The following is an 11,279-nucleotide window of genomic DNA, read 5'->3' on the forward strand; positions in this document are numbered from 1 at the left end:
GGGTATTGTAAGTGTAGCTACGGAAAGCCGCCTGTTTGTGCCTCACAATACGAGGGTGCCCCCGACCTGCTGAGACATCTTCCCTCTGCTCCACCCACCCTCTGCCCTGCGCCGAGTTCCTGAACATACGCAGCGGTCCTCGGGCTGCGGAGCCTGTGCAGGCTGCACCCCACATCTAAGCACGGCCCCCCACTCTGCCTGACATGTCTTTACACGTCTCAGCGAGGCATATAACAGGCATTTATTTATTCCAAGAAACGAATCCATTGACCCCTTGAAAAGGGTTAAGTTTCCACAACCTGAACAGACAACATTCCAGATCCATGCAGTCCAGGTCCACAGGTTCCGGGGACGGCCCTAGTGTGCTCCCTCCTGGACTAGGAGGGGCTGCAGGACAGGGGAGGGGACAAGGGATCCATAGTGTGCACTAAGGCTCCCCTCCTGCTATAGTTTTAGACAGGCTCATTGGCTTCTGAAATAATCTGAAAAACAGAACACAGCAAGTCTGGTCAAAAAAATAGCACATGGTGCCAAGTCTTTGACATATAATGAGCATTTTCTTGCCAAAAAGAGCCAGGACCCATTGGACAAGTGGTTGTAACTGGGAAGTATGAATGTGGAGCATCTCAAGGGGCCAGAAAGTGCCATAAAAAGATGGGGTTTGTTGAAGGAACACAGGAGAACCCTGAAGGAGGACCCAACGGCCTCAGAAGAACTTGATATGAGGGGTGAGTGATAGCATGTAGAACAAACACCCATGCTGTAAAGGACAACTGAATAAAAACTCACTGGGGAGAAAGGGCTGCTCTCCCTGACACTGGACAACACCACAGAACAGGTGCTACAGACAGAAGCTACTGATGAATGAAGGCTCAAACTAGGGGGTGTTGAACACGTGGGACCACGTGGCTTTGCAAGGAAGTGCCCCTGAATGCAGTGGGGATCTTGGAAGCAAAGCACCAAGGACATCACGTTTGGCTGAGCTGACATTCTTGCACTCATGTTACTGCCCTGGTTCTGGTCCCTGTACTATGGCTACGGAGTGTGGCTGAGAACCAGCTGCCACAGGGACATGGGCAAACTCTATAGTTTTTTGGGGGAGAGAGGTGCAACGTCTTCATATGAACGAAGGAATATTTTAAGAGTGGACCTGCTTTTGCCTTTACATTAGCCATGGAAAGAATTAACTGTCCAGTGTGGCAAAGAGCACAGGATAAGCACTAGTAAGATGCAGGAACGACCCCTTCCTGCCCGCTCATCACTCTGTGTGTCTCTGTACAAGTACCCATGCGCTCGGAAGCCCCAGTTCCTTCTCTGTAAAACTGAGAGGAATGAGACAGACCCCGCTGGAGCTGACAGCCAGGGGTGCGTGCAGTGTCACGGGCTGAGGCACGACCTCTGAGCCTGTCCCTGTCCTGTCAGAGCTCAAGGCCAGGTCGCATCCAGTTCCCACTCCTCCGTTCTTGTCATAGTGTCCTCTGCCTGTGCTCCAAATGACCTAAATTTGTGACACTCTGGCGCAGCAAGTAAAAATGTGGGGTAAAGGAGCAGAGTTTGCAACCCTTCAGCAGGACTGTGAGGTCCTTGAGGAGCTGGTGTCACTCATCCTCGCTCATCACACACACCTGGATACAGGAAGAAGAAAGAACAAAGTGAAGCCGACAGAACGGAAGTGGCAGGCTCCTACCCACCTAGAGCCCATCTGGGTGTGGCTGAGGCTGGAGCGTCTCTTCTCCCTTTGGTGTCCCCGAGTGGTTCCGTGGGATCTTGGGACTGACTTGTCCTCCAGCTTCTGACCTGAATGGGAAGGCCTTCTAGCGGGGGCATCCTTTTTTTTCCGCTTCCTCAGGGCTTCAGCTTGGGGCTGGGAGGCTCTCTGGCCTGCACCCTGTTCTCCCGTGTTGTCTTGTCTGGACAAGGCTGAGACAGAGGGTCCCGCTCCTGCACCTTCCGAGGTGTCTCTACCACATGTGTTGGTCATGTCCCGTCCTACCACCACACTGCTGCTGCCTCGAGGTGTCACTGCCAACCCTGGGGATGCCTGGCAGTCAGACTCCATGGTTGTGGAGCTCATGACAGACTTTTTGTCCCTAAGCACGCTGTTTGTGCCAGGCACGATTGTTTGGACACCGTCTCCAGCGGCGTGAGCAGGAGAGGTGGCCTCAGACACCTCCGTGTCCATGGGAAGGCTCCGGATGCTCACTTCATCCTGCTGCCCCTCTCCAGGGACCTCCATAGCCTGTCCGAGCGGGGACATAGGGAAGTAGAGAAGAAAATCAGTGAGACTGAAAGGACTGTCACCTCCTCAGGAGCCTATCTTAGAACCTCGGCAGTCATCAAATCCAGTCTCCCAGTGTATGCGGGATCCCCTAACTCCCCACCAGGGTCCCTGCAGCTCTAGGGGTACAGGCGCAGGGACAGGGAGAGCTCTGGTGGGGTCTACCAATGAGCACCTCACACATTTTCTCACACCATCCTCTCAGCATTTCTGCAGAACAGATTCTAAAGGGAGAAACTGGCCAGGAGCTGTGTCCGTTCCACACACTGACAGCTACAAACAAATTGTGCACCTGTCTGCCGAGCTTGCTGCCATGTCCCAGATTTACACAAGAGTCAGTTCATGGCCCATATAAAGCAAGGATGTTTTCAATTAGAAACATCCCTCAACACCCGAGGCCGCCTGAGGTTCAGAGTGACATGGAAGTGTTCCAGAATAAGCTGCACGGTCAGTGCCCTAATGTAAACGGCGCAACCCCTGTGATGATATGAGGGTTGGTGACGTCTATGGGACCTGGGACTTCCAGAAGCCCCTGGGACCTCCCCAGTGTGCTCATGTGGCCTGCGCTCCTGAATGCCATGTGTTCACTGGTCTGCCCGGGGGAGCAGCAGGGAGAGCCGGCAGCTGCTTTCCCTCAGGGCTCTGGTCCCGGCTCTGAGAGCCTCTGCAAAGGCTTACCTCTGGGCTGCTCTTGTCCTGTGCCTCCAACACAGGTAAGTCCATCATATCCCAGGCCGGTTCTGCCTGCATCCCACTGTATGCCTCCACTGGCGGTCTCAGGAGGAAAACCAGATCCTCCCACTGTGCAAACACATCCTCTCTTGCATCTGCAGGGGGGCACAGTTGTAGGTAGAAAGAGCGGCCAGTGGCAAGCTTCAGCTGGAGATGCCTTTTCTCAAGACTGAAGATGGATAATGTTATAAACTTCAGCGGGAGCAACCTGCAGAGAGCAAAGCGTCGGGAGGTCCGGTCGGCATATTGGGAAGAAAAGGCCCTGGTCTCCTGCCCAGCCAGAGTCTGCTCTGCCTCATGGTGGAATTACCACATCCTGACCCCTGACCTCAGGGCTCACTAGGCCCTCCTCACCTACAGCAGCAGCGGGCGAACGTATATCTGGCAGCTCGTCCTGCCTCTGGATAAAACCTCTGGCTCTGGACCACCTACCACAAATGGCAGGTGAGACCCCCTCACTCTGTCACATAAGACCGTCTTACTGTACTGGCCCCAGCTATCTTTCTACCCTATTCCGGCAGACTTCTCGCATACCCAATGGCCACTCTCCCCACAAGGCTAGCTGCACCCACTATTGTGTCTGAAGCCCTCTCTCCTGAACCCACAGCACAAAATCACTGGTCAGGGTGGAAGCCCCTCTTGTTCCAGGGCGGACAGTAGGGTAAAGCATGCGCCTCGAGGCCTTGCCCCCGTCTGCACCCTTCTCACAGGGAAGGACGAGAATGGGTCTCACCTGGTCAGCTCCAGCCTCTTGGCCGACTTGTGGCCCTTCCCGCTGGTGCCTCGCTCACGTCTGGCACTGACTGCATGGCCGCCAGCAGGTCGTGCCAGCAGCATGACGTCTGGTATTGGGAGGCTGGGGCTGCTGAATGTGATCCCCACGGTCACCATTTGCACACTGTTGTGTACGTCGACCACGTATCCTCTTTTGCTGACCTGTGGTTGGAAGAAGGAGGAAAGCGGCTCTGTTTCCATTGCATTTCATAGGTCCCCCTCCCTGCAGAAGGAACTACAGTGTCCAGCACGGCTCTGGGCTGAGCAGCCAAATCGCGAAGGGAGGTAGTGTTCCCACGTGCCAGCAGAAGGCGTGGAGCACGGCAAGAGCGCCCTCTCACGTCTCCTCTCCTGTCTGAGCTCGCAGAAGAGCCGAGATCCACTTCCTGCGCTTCGCCCCTGGGCAGAGGGCTGGTGATGACGGTCCCCGCAGGACAGGCCGTACAGCCTGAGCACCAGCAGGTCCGACTGAACGCGCATCTACGTACCCCGCGCACACAGAGACCAGGCCCTGAGGAGATCATCACCACATTGCCCTAGCTAGGGCTGGACTCAACCCAAGGGCTGAGCGCGGGGGTCTGGGCAAACATTTAGAATTCCCGAAAATGGACATTATTATAAAATAAAAACAGTTGTTTGGCCTCAAAATGGCTGATGGAAGACACAATGAAACGTGCCGGGATTATTCCAGACTACAGAAGGAGACAGGTGTGACATCTAAATGTGATACATGACCCTAGGCTGGCAAGAACAGTTATTAAGGACATGAATGGACAGCTGAGAAAATCGGAACCCGTATTGTACATGGCAGCATTGTATCAGTGGCAGATGCCCCGACACCGGGACCTGGTTACGTAAACAAATGTCCAAGTGCTTAGGCGACACATGGAGACTTGAAGGGTAGAGAGGCCAGCGCTGGCCACCACACCTTATCTCCTGTGGTTCAGCAAGAAGGACAGTCTGTCCCCTGCCTGTTCTCTGTGAGCTTCTCAGTCCAGCTCACACCTCATAATACATCACAAGCCTGCTGCCCGCACTGCTCCCAGTCATCACATGACAACATTGGGACGTGGGTCCCAGGCGACACTGATCCCTAAACTCTCCAGGTGACTCCCAGGAGCTCCCAGGCTGAGAACCAGCGACAGATACAACGTCGTGGAGATCCCAGGTGATGCACAGGTATCCCCACTCCCTGACTCTTAACTCTCTCACACTTACAATGAGGGATTTCTTCCCACCCAGAGTCTGGTTCATATGCAGAAAGCAGTACAAGTGCAAACGCCTGGAGTTGGAAACTAGGCCTCAGCCACTCTGAGGTCTGGGGCAGTCACTTCACTCTCTGGAACGCAGTGTGCTCCCCATTGGAAGGGGGATGTTTGTCCTCACTACATAATGAGGTTGTTGTGAGGCTCCCAGGAAACGGACACAAGGGCGTCCTATCCCGGAGCGCACCACACAAAGATCAGGACACCTGGAGCCTCAATTCCTACAAAACACAGCCTGTGACATGAGCAAGCTGCACAGCGCACGTGCAGTGTAAAGACACCACATCCGAAGTCCCCTCAGTGAAACAAGATGGCACTGTGACTCCAAGAGTCGTAACACGTTTAATAGATAGATACATACGTGTCAAAGGACAAAGGCTGCATGGGGACGATAATGACGACATTGGGGACAGTGGTAACTGGGGAGAAAGGAAAACACCCCCAGGAAAGTGCACTCAAGGAGAGTAAACCACATTCATTTTCTTCCTTTAAAAAATATTCCCTCTAAAGCAAATATGGCAGAGCAATCACCTGATGGAACCGGTGTGTAAATCAGTAAATGGGAAAGGAAAAGAACAACGGCCTTGTTTCCTTCAGCTCGTGGAGATGTCAGTGAAGACATCCTTGCACTCAGCACCTAATGGGTCTTGGGTCCACTTTGGGGTGGGATCAAAGGGGAGCAGTACTGACCTGGATGAAGTCGCTCTCGAACACCGGCATGTGCTTGAACATGGCAAACTCTCCCTTGCGCAGCTGCCTCTGCAGCTTCCCCGAGGAGTTCCTGAACATGTGCAACATAGGGCTGCTCCACGCACTGAGACTCGCCAGCGTCCTCTTGCTGCCCATGGCTGCCTGTCATTAACCGGCGGAAAGAGAAGGAAGGCACGTTGTCTCCCTCGGAACAGAGCAGGAACCCGGCACAGACCTGGCCGGCATATCGCCCTGCAGTGATGGGCAGACCTGGCCCTGGCCCCTAGCTTCCTGCAGACAGGGCCCCTGAGTGAGCGAGAGGGAGGTGTCCCCTTCTCAGGGCTCCAGGGGACAGCAGAGGGACGACTGCCCGCACAGCTTGAGATGCAGACAGCCAGTCGCTGGACCCCACCCTCAGCCCTCAGCCTCTGCCCTCCTGAGTCAAGGCCAGGGGCCATTCCAACCCGCCCCAGTGCCCCCACCCCGAAGGGATCCGCTCACCTGCATATCCTCTCCTCAACTCCACCTGAGTCTGACCTCGGCCCCCCTTTAAGCTTCTGCTGCCCATTGTGACCTGCAGCCATCACAAAGCACTTTTTGCTCATCACCACAGCAGCCCCAGCAGGAAGGGAGAGCAGATACCGGAAATCAGCCTTTTCCAAGACTGCACAGAGTCCAAGGTAAGAATGCACAGTCACTGCTTCAATCTGCTGACAAACAGAGGAGAGCCCATGCGCAGACCCCACACTCAAAGAGGGGGGATGCTCATTTTTTTGGACTTAGGAGTGGAGAGAGGGGCTCATGGGCAAACAACACTGGCATGTGGCCTTGAGACTGCTTCGTGGGCAGCTGGGCTGGAGCGCATGTGCACCTATAGACTCTATAGGCAATTGGTGGAGCTACAGGAAGCCCTCAGGTATAGTCACTCTTCCTGGTTTCCTGTAAATGGAGGGAACAAGGATAATGTTGGATAGCTGCTACCGTGCCTGTCTCCTGACACCTTCTGGCTGATGGCACATAGGATCTGGTCTTTAGGACAGAGACCTGTAGCACAGTCCCAGCTCCAGTCCTCCATGGACAAAAGTCATGAATCAGGGAAACGTAGAGAGCATCTCCAGGAATGTTGTTTGCCTCCAGAAGTGGAAGTGACTCAGGCCATGTCTGCTAAGATCCAGGCTACTTATACCTTCTTCAGGCCCTTTAGTGCAGGGAATACCTACTGGGGAAGGCCAAAGGGAACCCCACGCTGTCACCCTGGCTCACAGGCATATGTAGCTGGGGTGGAGGAGGGGAGGGTGACATCTTAGGGACTAGGCCCAGCACACCCACTGCACTTTTGGTTTCCTTGATTTTCTCTATTCTCCATTCTCTAGTTCATTTATCTTGGTTTAAATATGCATATTTTCTTCCTTCTGCATAGGGTTTAGTTGTTTGGTTATTCTGCTCCTATAATGTGTACAGTTAAATTGTTGATCTGAGATCTTTTTTCATTTAAGCTTTTACATCCCTACATTTTCTTATTAACGCTGCATCTGGTGAGTTTTGGTATGCTGTGTTTTCATGTTCACTGGTCTCGCTCTACAGGCGGTACCAAAAAATATATATACACATTGAGAAAGGAAAAAACCGTATTAAAATTGTTATATTCAATATATACTGATAACAACGTTGAACTACAAATCGTGTGTATACATTTTTTTGGCACCTGTAGTATTTTCTTATTTCCTCTGTATTTTATTTTTTGACTCATTGGCTGTTCACAGGTGTTAAACAAAAACACATAACTTGCCTGACTGAAAGCCTGTTTTAAAAGCAAGCCTTTGTTGTGTCATATGCTGGCCAGAAACGGACCAGGTGCTAGGTCATGACCCCTGAAACACCAACAACAGGGTTAGATGGAGAAGACAACTTGTCTGCCATCCTGGATTTGATGGGTGCGTTTACAAGTGATATTTTGGGGAAGAAAGATATAAGTTGTTTTGAAAAAAATGACATCAGCTACAGAGAAAGAGGCGGGATGAGGTAAAGGTGGGGCATTTCTGTAACAGGAGCAGGTCTGTGAGGAAGAGACATTCCCTACTTCTGATCACTTACAGGTAACAGTTCTCAAAGTTCACATCAGGACGTGGCGGTGCCCAGTGGTTGGCTAATCGACAGCTGGCAGTTGATGCGAAGTTCCAACAGGCAGGTATCTCTGTGGTCTCTTGACAGTGACACACAGCTAGTAACTGGTTCAGTGCTCTGTCTCTTTCACTCCTTGGCTTCTGACATTTAATTTCAAATACCTTAGACTTTCTCTCTTGTGACAAGTATGAAAACTGAAACAGGAAGCGTCAAGTAAAATTGGAGTTGGGATGGCTGAAAGAGAAGCTGTCATATCACGCATGCTCAGTTGCCACAAGCAGGAAGAGATGTACCTTGCGTCTCCAGCAGGAAGATGATTTTTACTTGACTCCTCAACGAGAGGAAGGGAGATTCGCCCTTCCCTGACAACAGTTTAGTCAATGAGAGACTGTCACAACTCAGCCAACGAAATGCCACTACATTAATAGCCGATTTCTCCTAAATGACTCTGTTTATAACAGCTTCTCCCAAATCTCCCCTTTTCTCTATAAAAGAACATTCCTCTCTTTTTTTTCCTCTTTGTCTTTTTAAAATTAGTTTCAGGTGTATAAAACAATGTAATCGCTAGACATTTCACCCTTCACAAAGTGATAGAGCCTCTCCCTCAACCTACTACCCTTCTGACATCATATATAGCTGTTGCATTTCAATTCACTCTATTCCCTATGCTGTACTCCATATCCCATGACTATCTATATATGTTAAATTACAGTTGTCATTCAATATTATTCAGCTTCAGCTTTAGGTGTACAGTGCAGTGGTCAGGCACCTACATCATCCATGAAGTAGTCTCTCTAATAAGACAAGTGCCCATCTGACACCCTACAAAATCTTTGCAACATTGTTGATTATAGTCCACAAACTGTCTTTCATATTCTCACGGCAATACTGTGAATACCAATTTTTGCTTTCTCATCCCCTCACCTTCTCCCTCATCCCCACCCCTCTCCCAACTAGCAACCGACAGTTTTTCCTCTATATCTCTGAGACTATTTCGGTTTAGTTTGCTCATTCATTCAGTTCTTTAGATTCCACATACGAGGGGGCTCATATCGTATTTGTCTTTCTCCATCTGTCCTATTTCACTTAGCATAATGTTCTCTAGGTCCATCCATATCACTGCAAAGAATAATGGCTCATTCTTCTTTATGGCCTAATATTCTTTTCCTTTTTCCTCTCCAGATTTGCCTATAGTGTTCAGCTAACATGCGTGTCCTTAATTGCTATTCATTGGTATTCTTCATCCATTTCTTGCTGGCGAAATAACTAACTGCTGTATTTTTAAGGTCAACACAAGAAGAGTGTTTAATTCACACATAGTTCTGAAATCTCCAGATTTGCTTCTGCTGTTAATTTTTAGTTTGATTCTCTTGTAATCAGAAAACACATGTGTGAATATTATTATAATTGTAATTATTGTTATTATTTTATTAAGACTTGTTTCATGGCTAGGTGATGGCATATCTTCAAGAATGTTCCATGTGCACTTGGAGAAAAAGGTGTTTTCTGCTATTGTTGGGTATACTGTTTCTAACGAGGGCCAGTTAGATTAGATTGCTGTTTACATATTCCATTTCCGTGGTGATCTTCTGTCTAATTGTTATATCCATTACTCATACAATAATCGTGGTCTTGAAAGCTCCTACTTTTATTGCACTCCGGCCTGCCTGTCTTTCTCCTTTTGATGTGTCACTTTTGTTCATATATTTTGTACCAGTGATGTTTGGTGCACACATGTATATAATCATTATATATCTTCCTGATTTGTATATTTATCAATGTATATTGCCCTTTATTGAACTTCCATAATTTAGTGTCTTTAAGTTTTGGTCTGATATGAAAATCACCCTAATTTACTTTTGATTAATATTTATATGAAATATTTCCCATCCTTTCACTTATAACCTACCTTTGAACTTAGATGCAAAGTGAGTGTTTCATAGACTGTGTATTTGGATCATTCTGTTGTTATTCAAATAGATTTTGCACATCTATGATTTTTGATGGAGTAGTTTAAAAACACTGGGGGTGCCCCAAAAATGTATACCCATGACTTGTATTCATCTTTTGTTATCAGTACATATTGGGTATTATAATTTTAATACTCTTTTATTCCTTTTTAAAATGCGTATATATTTTTAAAAATTTGGCATGCTCTGTATATATTTAAAATAATTACACAGAGAGAAAGACTTACGTGTGCCTTTTTTTCTGTGTATTTGATAATTTTTTTGTCTCACATTTGGTTTTTATGTTTACTTGAGCTTTTTTAATGACAAGTTTTGGATCCATTATCATTTCTGGCGATATTTCATAAACATTTTCTTTGTAGTGACCATGGCTATGATACGTAACAGCCTGATGTTATAAATAACAATGTATTTTTAATTAATATCAACTTAAATTCAGTTGCGTACAAAACAGTTTTTATAGATTTGTCTCACTCCAGGTTGCTATTATTGTCACAAACACATCACTAATGTTGTGTACCCATTAACAGAAAGTTTTATACTACATTATAGAGCTTTAGAATTCTGCAGTTTTATTTTTATTGTAATATAATAAGCATAATATTGTGGAAGTTTATGGTGAGCCATGTATTGATATGCTACATTTCTGGCAATATGATTACTACCTTAGTATAAGTACATACTGGTATCACATCACCTCTTTTTGTGTTGGGAGACCCATTGAGATATAGTCTGCAGCAATTCTGAAGTGTAGAACATAGCATATAATCACCGTGCTATCCATTAGAGCCTCAAAGCTTACCTACTATTTGCACAGTTGTACCCATCAACAACACCTCCCCATTTGCCCTCTCCCCACACCCTGCTAACCATTATTCTCCTTTCTGTTTTTATAAGCTTGGCTTTTTCAGATTTTCTTTTTTAATTAAAGTTTATTGGGGTGACAATGGTTAATAAAGTGACATGGATTTCAGGTTTCATTTCTTTACTACATCATCTATATATCACATTGTGTGTTCACCACCCAGAGTCAGTTTTCCTCCATCACCATATATTTGATCCCTCTTACTCTCTTCCACTATTGACTCCACCCTTACACACTGGTAACCACTCCCTGTATGTATGAGTGTTAGAATCAAGCTCGTTTCATTCTCTGGCTGAACTTCCTAAGTATAATGCCCTCAAGGCCCATCCACGTGGTCTAAAATTGTAGAGTTTTCTTATGTTTTCATGGATAAATAATATTCCATTTTATGTATGTGTGTCAGTAGTATCTATCTGTCTATCTATCATCTATTTATCTATCATCTATGTGTCTTTACCACTTATTTTTTTCTTCACTCATATATTGGCCGATACTTTGGTTGTTTCCATATCTTGGCTATAGTGAATAATGCCACAATAGACTTGGGGATGTAGAATTCTGTACAAGAGACTGACTTCATC

The 11,279-nt window shown here is 47.7% G+C and overlaps 1 protein-coding gene across 1 annotated transcript; it reads right to left on the bottom strand.

Moving 5' to 3' along the window:
* Positions 1-1,598: 1,598 nt before the first annotated feature.
* On the bottom strand, positions 1,599-5,895 carry LOC109451741 (Golgi-associated RAB2 interactor protein 6-like). Its single transcript, XM_074314105.2, has 5 exons — positions 5,740-5,895; positions 3,744-3,946; positions 2,957-3,218; positions 1,994-2,239; positions 1,599-1,625 (listed from the first exon to the last, which is right to left on the bottom strand). Exons 1-5 carry the CDS (start codon positions 5,893-5,895, stop codon positions 1,599-1,601), a joined length of 894 nt encoding a protein of 297 aa, XP_074170206.2.
* Positions 5,896-11,279: the final 5,384 nt, after the last annotated feature.

The sequence above is a fragment of the Rhinolophus sinicus genome, chromosome 5, assembly GCF_057876585.1.
Source record: "Rhinolophus sinicus isolate RSI-liver-muscle chromosome 5, RSI-T2T, whole genome shotgun sequence".
NCBI classification, from domain to species: Eukaryota; Metazoa; Chordata; class Mammalia; order Chiroptera; family Rhinolophidae; genus Rhinolophus; species Rhinolophus sinicus.